Raw genomic sequence first — 17,147 nt, forward strand, 5'->3', positions numbered from 1 at the left:
AGCGTTTTTTCGACAGGTAATACCTATGAGAACAAATTGTGACTATTTCCTGCGTAGGATCTGGCGGCCATTTTTATTTATAAACAATTTAATGTCGAAAAACGGCATTTTTTCCGATTTTTTTCAAATCAATGGAAAACAGTGCACCTTCTGGTTACATTAGAACAAAAATCTTCGAGAGCATAGAAAAACCTTTAAAATGACGTATTACAAAGGTTGATACACTTATTTATTGTTAATATAATTGAGAAAAAAGGTCTAAATTTCAAAAAAATTAATTTTGCAATAACTATTGTAAAAATTAGTGTACAACTTTGAATTTTTTGTCAAATGAGGGTTAATTAGTGCTTAACACGTGACAAAAATTTCAAAGCGATTCATTTAATTGTTTATATTTTATTCAAATTGTTTATCCCAGAGAGCTTTTTTTTGCAATAACATAAGTCAGAAAAACAGAATGTTAGAACCACTCTGCAGGTGTCAAATGTAAGAGCATAAGCTAAACTTTCAAACCTGTTTAAAAAATGTTAATAAAGAGTGCACTTATTAGTAATAAATAATTATGAAAAATTCTCGTTAATTTTTCCTTATAAACAATTTGAATAACTTTCTTGTTATGGCCGGTACAAACATTTTTTTTGCACATTCTAAAAGATGGCATTTTTATACGAACTTAGGAAAAAATAAGTTAGCCTAGGTCAATTAGGGCCAAAGTTAGCAACATTTTTTTAAAAATCCACAGCTAATTTGTTTATGATAAATAAGAATCGAAAATAGCGCTCTTCCACTTTTAAAGACACGAAGTATTGAGAAAAAATTTTGGATTTATTTGCTCTTTAAGGGAGTCGTCAATAAAGCTTCAAAAATGAAGTAGAAGCATAAAATCCGTGCGACCTAAAATTGAAATATCAACTTCAAAATCCTACAATTTTTTGTAACTTGGGAACCAACCAATGGATTTTAATGTTTTTTTTAATTTGTATGTACTTTTAGCGTACTTTACAAATATGGAGTCTGTTGATTTATAAATTATTTAATAAACAATTTAATTTGTTTAAAAAAATTTTTTTTAAAAAAATTTTTTTTACCGTATTTTAGGTGAACAACTACAATGTTATGTATGTAATAATTGATAAAAAATTGTAATAAATATATTATTACTACACTCACCGGCACAAAATTCGGCCACCCAAAATTTTTGATTAAGTTTAATAGTTTATAACTTTATTATTTGTGCTCCGATTTTTAAGATTCTTGCACCAATTTGTAGATACATATATTGATATCGTTTCGTATTTTTCCGGTAACAAAAAAATTTGCTTGCGTGGCATTATACAGGGGTGAATGGAAGCGTTGTATTTTCTACTAACTTTATTTTGTTTTTTGAATTATCCGAATATCTCTTTTCGTGTAAGAGCTGTACCATTTTTTGTAAATAAAAACACTGATTGACTCATAAAATAGAGGTTGGATTGATAAGATTAGAATGGCCCGCATGCAGCCCAGATCTCAATCCTGTTAAGCATTTATGGGATGAATTAAAAAGAGCTATTCCCCGTTATCCCAGGCCTCCAGAAAATTTGGTACAGTTATGGCCTTGGTAGAGGAATATCGGACTATTCCCCAGGTAATATTATTTTTTATTCATATAAATATAAAATCTAAGACATAACAATGATTTGATAAACAATGAATCAAAAAAATTACTGCAACTGTAAGCAAACTTATAGAGTAAAAGTCACACTTTTATAGAAATTTTTCTTTTATTATAATAATATATACAGAGAGGGCTAAATTATGGAATAAATTCATTTTCTCTAAAATCGACGACTTTGAAGAAAAATCCCGAAACAGGTCGATTTTTATTTTTAAATTACAATTTTTTTGGCATATATTTTATACTAGTGTCGTCATCCATCTGAGCTTGATGACGTAATCGATGATTTTTTTAAATGGGAATAGGGGTCATGTGACACCTCATTTGAAAGGGTGTTCAATTGTCTACTCAGTAATATAAACAATTATATCCTTATTTATACAGGGTGACCAAAATAATAATTTTTGGATTAAATTAATTGACGCAAAAAGAAGAATGTATGTAATTTATTTAACTCAAAATACATTGTACTGCTGCCAGTAAATAAAAAAAATTATTTCACAAATTAACATTTCTTTTCGCTTAAATTAAATCACAGACAACCTCTTTGCAGTTTTAACATTTAATTTGAGCGAAAATCAATGTTTATTTGCCAACTAAACATTTTTTTTCAATTTTCTGACAGCGACAGAAAGTATTTTGAGATAAATAAACTGTATACATTCTTCTTTTTTCGTCAATTAATTTAATTCAAAAATTATTTTTTTGGCTACCCTGTATAAATAATGATATTAATGTTTATATTACTGAATAGAGAATTGAACACCCTTTCAAATGGGGTGTCACACGACCCCTATTCCTATTTAAAAAAATCATAGATTACGTCATCACGCTCTGGTGGATGACGTCACTAATATGAAATATATGCCAAAACATTGTAATTTAAAAATAAAAATCGACCTGTTTCGGGATTTGTTCACAATCCTCCATTTTAGAGAAAATAAATTTTTTCCATAATTTAGCCCCTCCCTGTATATATTATAATATATTCATAACAATTTTTTATCAATTATTATATACATAACATTACTTGGTAGTAGTGCACCTAAAACACGATAAAAAATTAAATAAATTGTTTTTTTTTGTTTAAATAAATTAAATTGGTTATTATAATTTATATCAACTGACTCCATACTTGTACAGTACGCTAAAAGTACATACAAATTAAAAAAACATTAAAATCCATTGGTTGGTTCCCAAGATACAAAAAGCTGTAGGATTTTGAAGTTAATATTTCAATTTTAGGTCGCATGGATTTACATACTTCATTTCTAAAGCTTTATTGACGACTTCCTTGAAAAGCAAATAGAGCAAAACAATTTTTATGAATACTTCATGTCTTTAAAAGTGAAAAAGCGCTATTTTCGATCCTTATTTTTTATAAACAAATTAGCTGTAAATTTTTAAAAAAATGTTGCTAACTTTGGCCCTAATTGACCTAGGCTAAATTATTTTTTTTTAAAGTTCGTGTAAAAATACCATCTTGTAGAATATGTAAAAAAATGTTTGTGCCGACCATAACAAAAAAGCTATTCAAATTGTTTATAAGGAAAAATTGACGAGACTTTTGCATAATTATTTATTACTAATAAATGCACTTTTTATTAACTTTTTTTAAACAAGTTTGAAAGTTTAGCTTATGATCTTTCATTTGCCACCTGCAGAATGGTTCTAACATTCTTTTTTTCTGACTTATTTTATTGCAAAAAAAAGCTCTCTGGGATAAACAATTTGAATAAAATATAAACAATTGAATAAATCGCTTCGAAATTTTTGTCACATATTACGCACTACAGAACCCTCATTTGACAAAAATTTCAAAGCTGTACACTAATTTTTACAATAGTTATTGCAAAATTAATTTTTTTGCAATTTAGACCTTTTTTCTCGATTATATTAACAATAAATAAGTTTATCAATCTGTGTAATACGTCATTTTAAAGATTTTTCCATGCTCACGAAGATGTTTGTACTAATGTAACCACAAGGTACACTGTTTTCCATTGATTTGAGAAAAAACGGAAAAAATGCCGTTTTTCGACATTAAATTGTTTATAAATAAAAATGGCCGCCAGATCCTACGCAGGAAATAGTTACAATTTGTTCTCATAGGTATTACCTGTCGAAAAAACGCTTCAGTACCCTGGCTGCTCGAGTGTCACGAACAAGGTATATTTTTGCCTTATTACCCTGGCCTATGTTGTCAATCTGGTGGTATGGGAACGATATTTATTGTCGTTTGCTGTGCTACTTCGATTAACAACTTATTTTGTTTTTCGGTAGATGGCTCTAGTTTATCCGCGGCATTTCGTTCTTTACAATTCGGAAAGGCCCAAAGTATGATACCTGGGGAAATCGGAGAGAAGAGGATATGGGACTACTGATGAGGAGGAAAAAGCCTCCAAAACCGGTATAGACTCTTACTGCACTCTCCGATTTAACCAGAGTATTATTTATACATAAAAAGCTTAAAGAAATTACCTACACTCAGAGAAAAAGAACTCCTCACTTTATGAGAAACTCCAAAGGTAAAATAATTCTCGACTTGGATGAAAAAAAGGAAGAATGGACTAACTATATAAAAGAGCTCTTCCTGGATACGAGGCCACCACTTAACACCACAAAGTATACGAATACTGGTCCTAGTATTTTAAAAGCGGAAGTAGAGAAAGCCATCAAACAGAGCAAAAATGGGAAATCTCCAGGCCCTGACCAAATACCATCAGACTGGCTCAAATTTCTGGATGACGACAATGTCTCACAACTAACAAACATTTATAACCATATATACGAGACTGGCATGATGCCACAGATATGGTTAGAGTCTACATTTATTCCACTCCCAAAAAAGCCTAATACATCATCATGTAAAGACTTTAGACTAATTAGTCTCATGAGCCACTCTCTCAAGCTACTTCTTAAGATAATTCTTAATAGAATCAAGCAGAAATGTGAAGAGACAATGGGAAACAAACTATTCGGTTTCAGAGAAGGATTGGGAACAAGGGAAGCTTTGTTCTCAATGTTAACATTACTTCAAAGATCATGGGAAGTACAGAAACCAATTTACGTCTGCTTTATAGATTTTGAGAAGGCGTTTGATAGAGTTCAACATGATAGGTTGTTTGAATATCTAGAAATGATTGGAATAGACGATAAAGATCTGAGACTTTTACAACATCTATATTGGAATCAAGAAGCTTCTATTCTGGTAGACGGCAAAGAAACAGACAAAATTTGCACTCAAAGAGGTGTCAGACAGGGTTGTGTGTTATCCCCAACTTTGTTTAACGTATACTCAGAAATAATTTTTAATGAAGCCTTGGAAGGACAATGTGGAGTTCGAATCGGGGGAGAAACTATTAACAACATCAGATATGCAGACGACACCGCGATCATGGCTGAAAATATCGAAGATCTTCAATTCCTTATAGATCGAGTCACTAGAGAATGCTCCAATAACGGACTTAACATAAATGCAACAAAGACAAAGTTACTTGTGGTTAGTAAACAAGACGTCGGCCCTATGCAACTAATTGTCAATGATGAATCAATAACAAAAGTTAACCATTTTAAATACCTAGGATGTTGGATAAACGAGACACTAAATCCGGATGAAGAAATTAAAACTCGTATAGAAATTGCAAGAGGAGCATTTATGAAACTTAGATCTATTCTGAGCAACTCTCAGCTGAACTTACAACTAAGAATCAAGTTCCTAAAATGTTATGTGTATCCTGTATTACTATATGGATGTGAAACCTGGATCATGAAGGTTAACATGATGAACAAATTAGAAGCCTTTGAGATGTGGTCGTATCGTAGAATGCTCAGAAATTCTTGGGTTCAACGCATTTCAAACAGAGAAGTCTTAAACAGAGTAGGTCAAGGCGAAGGTGACTTAATGAAGATGATAAAAAAGAGAAAACTTGAATATCTGGGGCATATAATGAGAGGTAGCAGATACAGGATGCTGCAGTTAATACTCAATGGAAAGATCGACGGAAAAAGAGGAATTGGTCGAAAGAAATGTTCATGGCTCCGAAACCTTCGTCAATGGACTGGCTTATCAGCAGATCAATTGTTACATGCCGCACAAGATCGAGAACGATATCGGCAAATTGTTATGGAAGCTACCTACGCCTAAAAATTTGGGCACGGTACTTAAAGAAGAAGATTATTTATACAGCTGCTGCATTTTCGTGTTGCAAAGAAATTGAAAATGTTTATACATTATAACTTTATTATTTGTGCTCTGATTTTCAAGATTCTTGCACCAGTTTGTAGGTACGTGTATTGATATCGTTCGGTATTATTCCGGTAACAAAAAAATTTTGCTTGCATAGCATTATACAGGGGTGAATAGAAGCGTTGTATTTTCTCCTAACTTTAAAAAATTCTGTGGAAAAATGGAATAGCTGATGTTGTTTCATAACCCTGTCATATTATCCCGGAGGCATAACTAAAATTCTGCTTTTTGAATTATCCGAATATCCCTTTTTTTTGTAAGAGCTGTACCATTTTTTGTAAATAAAAACACTGATTGACTCATAAAATAGAGGTTCGATTGATAAGATTAGAATGGACCGCATGCAGCCCAGATCTCAATCCTATTGAGCATTTATGGGATGAATTAAAAAAAGCTATTCGCCGTCATCCTAGGCCTCCAGAAAATTTGGTATAGTTATGGCCCTGGTAGGGGAATATCGGGCTATTCCCCAGGCAAGGATAACACATCTTTATTCGATGCTAAACAGATTGCGAGCAGTCGTTGCTGCAAGAGGTGGACATACCCTCTATTGAATTGTTTTGTTAATTTTAGTGAGTTTGATATTTTTAATTAAATAAACCTTCAAAGCAGTGTTTTTATTTACAGCTCTTAAAAGAAGAGATATTCGGATAATTCAAAAAACAAAACCTTAGTGATACTTCCAGGAAAATACAAAAGGAGTATAAAACAAAATTAGCCCTCCAATTTTCCCACGGAATTTTTTAAAGTTAGGAGAAAAAACAACGCTTCCATTCACCCCCGTATAATGCCATCTAAGCAAAAATTTTCTGTTACCGGAATAATAACGAACAACATCAATAGATGTACAGTTACGGTCACTGAATAGTTTACACTTTAATTTTTACATTGTAATACTGCAAAAATAGCAGTGTCGTACGGATTTGATAAATGTCAAAGTCAAAAAATTTGAAAAAGTCAATGCTTGTCAAAAATTTCAGATATGTTGAAAAATAAAATAAAACGATATCAAACTCCTCCAAAATGATTCGAATGCATTTGAGTGATGCGCAAAAAGCAAGAGCAGTTGCCAAACTCGAAGAAGGTTGGTCACTAAGGCAAGTTGTTGCAGATTTAGTGCGCACCTACATTGGATCCGTTTTTCTCCGATTAGATCAGATCAGATCAGATCCGACAGGCGGCACCTACATTGGATCCGTATTTCTCCGATCAGATCAGATCCGATCAGACCGGTTTTCCGGCGAGGGTGCCTACATTGGTTCAGTAATCTTCCGACCACCGACCACCGACAATGATGAAGATGTGTTATTAATTTGTTGGCTGTTGTTGGAAAACAACGTTCTTAAAAGACGCAGAAAAAAAAACGTAGATGGATGTATACATTTAATAAACACAGATCTTTAGGAGAATTTAATATAAACAAAAATCTACGTAACTATCCTGATAAATTTAAAATCCTATTTCCCATTTTTTCGCCACAAGAATGTAAAATAATTCATGAGAAAAGAGATTTATTACAAACTAGTATCCATCCCAATAAAACTATTTACGTAGAGGCACACAATAGGGTGTTTCCTATTCTGTGCGAGAGGTTATAAAGATTTTGTAACCATTATATTCAAGACAACATTATAAAATATCTATCTTGTAGAGATACATTATTACAAAATTAAATATTAAGATTTGGAAACTATTTATTGTTGATTTATTCCATGAAATAGTTAAAACAAAAAATTCAATTAATTATATGCAAAAACCGGAATGAAACCCAACACTTCTCGATGAGAATAGGAGAAGCTACTCTCGACGTCGGCCGATATCGGATCTGATCTGATCTGATCGGAGAAAAACGGATCCAATGTAGGCACTCCCATTTAAAACTATGGGTTTATTTTTTATTCCGACGTCGGATCTGATCTGATCGGAGAATAACGGATCCAATGTAGGCACCCTCATTTAATACTATGGGTTTATTTTTTATTCCGACGTCGGATCTGATCTGATCGGAGAAAAACGGATCCAATGTAGGTGCAGCCTTAAACGTGAGCCATATGTGCATATGGAAAATCAAACAAAGATGTGGTTATCAATATTTAATATAAAATAGATTTAAAATAAAAGGGTATTTTAAAACCAGACTTCCTTATTTTCGTTATTAATACTACGTTATAATCAAGTTTGTTCAAAAAGACTTCTTTCTATACTTTTTATTTTGTTAAATTTTGTAAAATATATTATTTATATTATTTTGATTTTTTAATTTTAATCAACCTATTCCAGGTACACCACTGGTAACGTAACTTTGACGTAAAAAGTGCGCTTACACGGGGTACAAATTTAAAAAAGCGGCTCCTAGATACGTAATCCTGTAAACTATTTAATGACCGCAACTGTACCTACAAACTGATGCAAGAATCTTAAAAATCGGAGTACAAATAATAAAGTTATAGATTGTCAAACTTAATCAAAAATTTTGGGTGGCGGAATTTTGTGCCGGTGAGTGTATTACAAGTTGTGCTGTTTGATTCCAGTAAATTTTTGTTATTATTCTTAAGTACCCTTTGTCTATGTTTGTCTTTAGAATTTGGACTAATTTTTCATGTCTTACTTTGTTAAATACTTTTGCAAAATCTCTCTCAAAAGCCTCTCTGGTTCCTAGTACGTTTCTGAACCCGAACTGGCTATCATCTATTCCTTCTTCCAGTTTTTTATTTAAACGACCATGTATTATTTTTAAGAATAATTTGAGAATATGACTTATTAATAGTATTGTTCTGTATTTACTGTAGTCTTTAGCGTTTGTGTTTTTAGGGATAGCGCAAAAGATAGAGAGTAGCCATATATTCGGTTTTGTATATTGTGTTAAACAAGCCTAATAAAATATCTAAGGTTTCATCATACATGGTGAGTCATGAGGAACTGTACATACTCATACCTCGTACGCAGGCCTCTATGTGGAATAACAAATGACCATTAAAAAGTGTCTGCTCGCATTGTTTAATAATATACAGGGCGAGTTGTTAATTTTTACAGAAATTTGTATTCGTCATAATTTTTGAACAGTAAGAGCGATGTATCTCTTATTTTGGTCCATCGTTACACTATTACCACTCAACCAACTGATTTATTCAAACTAGAAAAAAATCCGGTCCGGCTTTAAAAAATTAGTTGGTTTTGGTCTTAGAAAAAATTTCACCTTGTATACGGTTTTGGAAAACTCTAATAAGAATTTTACAAATTAGACAAATGGGCAATTAAATTGGCATATTTATTTTTTTCCCCACACGATTACTTAATTTTTTATAAAAAAATCAAATTTTACTATGAATTAAAAGTTTGGTGAAAAGAACCATAGATTTAAAAAAATTAACTTTTTTTACAAAAATTAATTTTTTTTTGAACAAATATTTAATTTATAAGTTACCGCCCAATAAACTGATTTATTCAAACTACAAAAAAATCAGGTTCGGCTTTAAAAAATTAGTTCGTTTTGGTCTTAGAAAAAAATTTCACCCTGTACACGGTTTTTGAAAACTCTAATAAGGATTTTACAAATTAGACAAATAGGTAATCAAAATGGCATATTTATTTTTTCCCCACACGATTACTTAATTTTTTATAAAAAAATCAAATTTGACTATGTTTGGTGAAGTGAACCATAGATTTAAAAAAATGAACTTTTATTACAAAAATTAATTTTTTTTGAACAAATATTCAATTACAAGTAATAATACTACCACTGTTCGCGCTATACGTTTTAAATCATACAAACTTTTTAGCCAATTTCCAGAATTTTAAAAGGAACAGGTTGTTTTGAATAATACTAAAACATCAGCCTGTATAATATTTGTTTGTCAAAAAGGAGATAAACAAATAAACCTAGATTAAACAAAAACAAAAAGAAATATTTTCCCGTCGTTTTTTGCATCACTACCTTCTCACCATGTATTAATACTATGTATGTGTATAAAAATGATAATTTGACATTTTCGTTGTTTGAGTACCTACATAATTTGACTTTTGGTTCGCCATCGCTATTATTTATTTGTGTTTCTTACACTGTTTGTACCTTTTTGCATTATCATATTTTACAAAATAGTTTGCCGAATCTACTTGCCAATGTAGTCGCCCGAGGTATGTACTTTATGCACGATGGGGCATCACCACATTTCTCAGTTGCTGTTCGTCAATATCTTCATGTAAGTTATGGAAATAGGTGGATAGGACGCGGAGGGCCTCATGCATGACCACCTAGATCACCTGATTTTAACCCTGTCGACTATTCCCTATGGGGATATATGGGGTAAAAGAAATGGTTTATCGAGAAAATATCAATACGCGACAAGAACTAAGTACATAATTAACAAAATTATTGATTCTTGTAACATTATTGGAAATGATCCCTTAACTCTCAGGAGGTCTATTAGAGAGTTGATGGTCTGACAAAGATGGATTTCATTTCGAAAATCTGCTATAAATCTCAAAAAAAATTTGTTTTATTGTTTTATTTGTTTCTTAAGTTCTTTTATGTATCTATGTATACAATTATTGTTGTACACACATAAATATTGTTTTTACATATAAACATGCAAATAAATCCGTTTATGTTCAATGTTCTACATTCTACATAATATGTATTTTCTTTTCGTTAATTTAAAAAATAAATTTACTGTATTTTGCCTTTTGAAATAAAACTCCGAGAATTCAATAAAACGACACTACCTATGAATCACTAAACAAATACTATACTGTTTTAGTATTATTCAAAACAATCTCTTCCTTTTGAAATTATGGAAATTAGCTAAAAGGTTTTTATTATTTACAACGTATAGCACAAGCTGCGGAAGTATTAATATATACAGTATGTCCCTGTAAGTTGTATCCATATGGAAAATTTTTTTATTATTAATTTTACGAAAAAAAGTTATTCTTCATAAAAAGCTCTGCATGGTCCAAAACCTAAGATTCAACCATCAGATATCAAATTTTATGAATATTATACGAGGTTTGTCAAAAATTTTCAATTTCACTCAAGAGTAAAGTAGCTTTATTTTTCACAATATTCAAAATTGCTATTATGAAAAGTTGTTTGGAATTAAAAATTATATTCTAATATGCAATTACATCCTTCTAATTGAAAATTTTTTTTTTTGAAAAATTATGGATAACTAACATTATTTTCAGTAATTTTAATTCTAATAACTTTTTATTATTCATTTTACGAAAAAAGTGATTCGTAATAAAAAGTTCTGCATGGTCTAAAATACTCTAAAATCTAAAATACAACCATCTTATGTCAATTTTATACGAGGTGTGTCAAAAAAGATAAATTTAGATCAAAAGTAAAGTACCTTTAGAGTTCAAAATATTTCAATAAGAAGGATGTAATTACATACTGAAACATGGTTTTAATTCTTAATAACTTTTCATAATAACAATTTTCGATATTGTGAAAAATAAAGGTATTTTACTCTTGAGCCAAATTCATATTTTTTGACATACCTTTTTACTCTTGAGTGAAATTCAAACTTTTTGACATACCTCGTATAATATTCATAAAATTTTATATCTGATGATTGAATCTTAGGTTTTGGACCATGCAGAGCTTTTTATGAAGAATGACTTTTTTTCGTAAAATTAATAATAAAAAAGTTTTCCATATGGATACAACTTACAGGGACATACTGTATATATATAAATTAAATATTTGTTAAAAAAATAGATTTTGCAAAAAAAAAATTTTTTTTTTAAATCTATGGTTTACTTCACAAAACTTTTGGTTCATAGTTAAATTTGATTTTTTTTTATAAAAAATTAAGTAATCGTGTGGGGAAAAAATAAATATGCCATTTTAATTGCCTATTTGTCTAATTTGTAGAATTATTATTAGTTTTCAAAAACCGTATACAGGGTGAAATTTTTTCTAAGACCAAAACGAACTAATTTTTTAAAGCCGGACCTGATTTTTTTTCTAGTTTGAATAAATCAGTTGATTGGGTGGTAATAGTGTAACAATTGACCAAAATAAGAGAAACATCGATCTTACTGTTCAAAAATTATGACGAATACAAATTTCTGTAAAAATTAACAACTCGCCCTGTATATTATTAAACAATGGGAGCAGACACTTTTTAATGGTCATTTGTTATTCCCCATAGGGGCCTCCATACGAGGTGGGAGTATGTACAGTTCCTCATGACTCACCCTGTATACCTATCCATTTTAAGCTTTCTACTGGGATCTGGTCTGCATCTACTGCTTTGCCGTTTTTGCTGTTTTTTAGTTCTATTTTAATTTCCTCTTTCAATAACTTTAAAATCGCGTCCAAAGTGTATTAAATATACAAAGTAAACATTAATACTTACCATTTCCTTGGTGACAAACCAGTATTGCGTTTTATACACAAAGTCATATTGCTCAAATGGATGAGATCTCTTAAAAAGCTGAAATTCACTGCTATTTGGAAACTCTATTTTTGGGTATACAAACAGAACAATCAAACCAGCAATCATTAATATAAATAGCAACGAAAACCAAATATATCGATGCTGGATAATCGACTCTGTTAGGACGTTCTCTTGGACTGTAATATAATCTTTGGGGTTCAATTTACACCTGTTCACCATTGATCTCCGGAACACCTTTTTAAATAAGAACGTTGTATACGAACTTTTGGAAAACCTAGAGCCTTCGTAAAGCACTACAAATGCAGGAAACCATGTTATCATCAATATAAAGTTTATTATTACGGCCACACCAGTAAATAAACTAAAAAAGAAAAAACATTTATTAGTCTAGTTTATTTGGAAATGAAGAAACCTTAGAAATTATAACAGTCTTGTTTAACACAAGATACAAAACAAGACATATACCGCAACAATGGGTACTCTCCACCTTTAGCGCTATCCCAAAAAATAAAAACGCTAAAGACACAAGTGAATACAGAACAATATCATTCATAAGTAATGTTATCCAATTATTCTTGAAAATAATACAGGGTGTCCCCGAAAATATTGCGTTCCTTAAAGGTATAGGTAGAAGGCACCATGTAGAGCAAAAAAGTCTTATAACATTTTTTTCTAAATTCAACCGTTTGGCCAAAAAACCAAAATACATTTAGGTATGCAAATTGAAATCTGACAACTTTGTATACAAAAATCTAAAGATAGACACAGTCACAATTCAAAAATAGTTGCCCCATGGGCCTTTAATATTTAGGTCAAACCGGCAAGTATTTACATTTAGTATTTACATTAAACCCTGTCTTCCTCCTCAGGAAGGGAAGGAAGTGTGCTGAAGTAGAAAGCAAATTAGGTGGCACCCAATCGACAGAAGCCTGGAGACTATTACGAACGATGAAAACTAATAAAACAGATAGACGCCCATCCACAATCCGAACTCAAGACTGGAAAGAATACTATCAGGCCTTATTTAGTGAAGATCGACAAGAATTTATAAAGCAGGCGACACAGGTTGTACGTAGAGAAGATAACCTTATAATAACTGAGGCAGAACTAGTTAAAGCACTTAATTCGATGAAAAACGGCAGGGCTCCAGGCCCAGGAGGAATCATGACAGAGATGATTAAATATGGAGGGAAAATGCTTATAGAACGCTTAACTAAGTTAATGAATAGATGTGTTGCAACTAATTATTTTCCTCGAGATTGGAAAATATCCTACATTTCGAGCATCTACAAAAAGGGGAAACATAGTAATCCGTCTAATTACAGAGGCCTTAGTGTTAACAGTACTATTAGTAGACTATTTAGCAGAATAATAAAGAACATATTAGACGTAGAGACAAGAGGGAGAATAAGTGAAGATCAAAGAGGTTTTACTGCGGGACGCTCATGTGTGGACAACCTTTTCGTCATCCAACAACTTATAGAGAAAAGGACGAGCGTAAATGAAGAAACTCACATTGCCTTCATAGACTTGGAAAAGGCATACGACTCCGTCCCTAGAAACAAGTTGTGACATGCCCTTGTTGAAATGAAAGTTAGTCCGGCTATTATACATATTATCAAATCATTGTACAGCGATAATGTGGGATATGTCAAGATTGGCACACAACTATCTGAAGGAATAAAAATAGAAAAAGGACTGAAGCAAGGGTGTAGCTTATCACCGTTGCTATTTAACATATACTTGGAAGTCGCTTTAAAAGAATGGAAAAGAAGTTGTGGACTAATGGGAATCATGATCGGAGATGACTGCCTGTTTAACATCCACTTTGCTGACGATCAAGCAGTACTGGCACAAGATTCGTATGACATGGAATTCATGTTAACCCGCCTGTATTCAACCTACAAAAAATAAGGATTAAATATAAATATAGAAAAAACAGAATATCTAGTCGTGAATTCTGACGCCCACTTTGAAATCCTAATAACAGAGAACACATCAATTAAACAGGTTGAAGAATTCAAATATCTGGGAGCTGTAATAAACAGAGAAGGTCTAGGCAACAAAGAAATTCAAAGGCGAGTTGAACAAAGTAGGAAGGTAGTAGGTTGCTTGAATTCCGTGTGGTGGGATAAAAATATATCCAGAACTACAAAATTAAGAATAGGGAAGACATTTGTGGAATCGGTACTCATGTATGGAAGCGAAGTCTGGACATTAACAGCAGAGTCCAGAAGAAGGATCAATGCTGTGGAAATGGACTACATACGTAGAAGTGCTGGAATCTCCCGATTGGACAGAATACGTAACGAAGAAATAAGAAGAAGGATGCAGGCACACGATACAGCGGTAGACAGGCTCGAGAGAAGAAGCCTAACATGGTTCGGTCACTTACTTAGAATGGACGACCAACGATGGCCAAAGAAACTCCTGAAATGGAAACCCCCAGGTAGGAAGAAAAGGGGAAGACCAAGACTATCCTGGAATGACACGATAAGGAAGGCCATGGAACACCGAGATTTGGAAGAGGAAGATGCCCAGGATAGAAATAGATGGCGGTTAGGTGTGGGGATGCGGCGTCAGCCGATATGACACCCCGTATATATATACTTCCTCCTCAACAAACAAATTCTTGTTTTGTTTGATTTTCAAACATGGGGTGGTATAATTATTTTGCAGAGGTGTCTATCTGTCTGACCTACATTTGTGGTGTCAATAACCTAAGTCACAAATAGTTCTTGTACAGTGATGCCATATTAGTTAATTTTATGAAAATAAAAGTTCGGTTATATGGAGAACAATGTAATTTTTTTTTGGAAACGGTTAACTTTAGAAAAAAATGTTATAAGCCTTTTTTGTTCAACATTGTGTATTATTTCCATACCTTAAAATAACGCATTATTTTCGGGGACATCCTGTATATGGTCATATAAATAAAAAACTGGAAGAAGGAATAGATGATAGCCAGCTTGGGTTCAGAAATGGACTAGGAACCAGAGACACATTATTTGCTTTTAATGTGATAGCTCAATGATACATGGATATGAATGTGGATGTACATTTCTGTTACATTGATTTTGATAAAGATATGAAAAATTAGTCCAAATTCTAAAGACAAAAACATACGGAAACAAAAGAATCATAATAAACACAACAAAAATAAGAAATCTACAATATATGGGACACGTAATGAGTGGACACTGATGTGAAGTGCTAAGGTTGATAATACAGGAAAAGATAACAGGAGAAAGGAGAATATGAAGAAGGAGGATGTCATGATTGAAAAATTTAAGGGACTGGTCTAAATGCAGTTCAATAGAATTCTTCAGAGCAGCGGTAGATAGAGTAAAGATAATGATGATGATATCCAATCTCTGATTGGGAGACAGCTCTTAAAGAAGATGCAAGCGAGTAACAGAAGACTTAATTATGTATTAGGACTATAATATCATAACGGAGGAGGAAGTATAAGTTGTCTGAAAAAACAAATGGAAAACGATCAAATATGTATTACCAAAATGGAATGTAATATCATGGTTAAAGAACCTGAGGAAATGGTTCTCCACAACAACAACTAATCTATTTAAAGCAGCAGTTAATAAAATAATTATAACCAGAATGATCGCTAATATTCGACACGAATAGGAACCAAAAGAAGGAGAAGAAAACGGAATACTTACCTAAAACAGCCGACAGCTGTGACGTAACTAGCATAAGAACCTAAAAAGGCAACTGCAGTGGTTAAAGTAGTGACAAAAAGTGTGACTAAAGCATGCTTAAATGTGATACTCATCATAAGTTCCAAAGAAGCTTCATTATCGCGATTTGCCATTTTTTGGAGATTCCAAATTTTGCAAAGTATGAAAGCATCATCAGATCCTATTCCTAAAAGTAAATATTAGTAATAATAATTGCCATGCTTTTTTGCGAAATCAATTTTTCAGGTAAGAAAACAGTGAAAAATATTTCACATTTTAGTAAAATTCAGGTCAAAATAGGAATTTGAGGTTAAATCGTTGATTGATAAATATAGGGGAAGTTGCGAAAAACTGTGCATTATTTTGTTCCCTTTAAAATCTTCCCGTATAGTGGCGCGCCTAGCGTAAACTTGTTGAAGCTAGCCAAGAACAAGCACTTATTTTACGTGGTCCGTATTCAAAATTTTAACGCAGCAGTCGCTATCATATTAATCTGTATTAATTTTTTTTGTTTTTTTTTCTGCAAAAATGTTAATATAAATTGACTATAGAGTTTTTTTCACTAGTCTTGACCTCACAAGTAAATACTTTTCGAGTTATTTGCGCGTGAATATTTTCATTTCTCAAAAAAAAGTACGTTTTTAGACGGATTTTCGCAAATAACTCAAAAAGAAAGTATTTCACCAAAAAAAAAATATTCATAGCAAAAATACAGCTTATCAAAGAATGAAAAAAATGTTTTATATATGACATATGAAGTCGTAGACCCAGTAAGAGCAGAGTTGTAGCTAATGAAAAATAGGTTCTTATTCGTCAAATTCCAAATTGAATATTTCTACGTGAAATAACCAAAAAATTAAGGAAATTTCGGGGAAAACTTATCATAACTTTTTTAAAGTGTTTAAAAACAGCTTAATTTTTTTTAAGTTTCTAGTATCAGAAGTGAAAAAGTTGCGCACAAAATAAAGTTGATCCCTTCTTTTGTAAAAAAAAAATCTTAAAAATCACCTCCTAATTAGCATCCCAGATGAAATTAATCAGTAGCGCTTCATAAGTTACTTTACGTATATGTATGCTTATAGAGTAAGTTTCATCAGTTCAAAGTGCTTATTTTTGAAAGGCTGTAGTTAAAAGGG

General features: G+C 31.9%; 1 protein-coding gene across 1 annotated transcript in view; it reads right to left on the reverse strand.

The window, feature by feature from the left end:
• Positions 1-17,147, reverse strand: part of LOC126893448 (protein dispatched) — a 57,606-nt gene that overhangs the window by 20,116 nt on the left and 20,343 nt on the right. The window contains exons 7-8 of the mRNA XM_050663653.1: positions 15,994-16,198; positions 12,272-12,674 (exon numbers count right to left, since the gene is read on the reverse strand). Coding sequence (XP_050519610.1) covers positions 12,272-12,674; positions 15,994-16,198 — 608 coding nt within the window. The remainder of the gene's footprint in view (positions 1-12,271; positions 12,675-15,993; positions 16,199-17,147) is intronic.

This window comes from Diabrotica virgifera, chromosome 10 (assembly GCF_917563875.1).
Source record: "Diabrotica virgifera virgifera chromosome 10, PGI_DIABVI_V3a".
In the NCBI taxonomy this organism is placed as follows: domain Eukaryota; kingdom Metazoa; phylum Arthropoda; class Insecta; order Coleoptera; family Chrysomelidae; genus Diabrotica; species Diabrotica virgifera.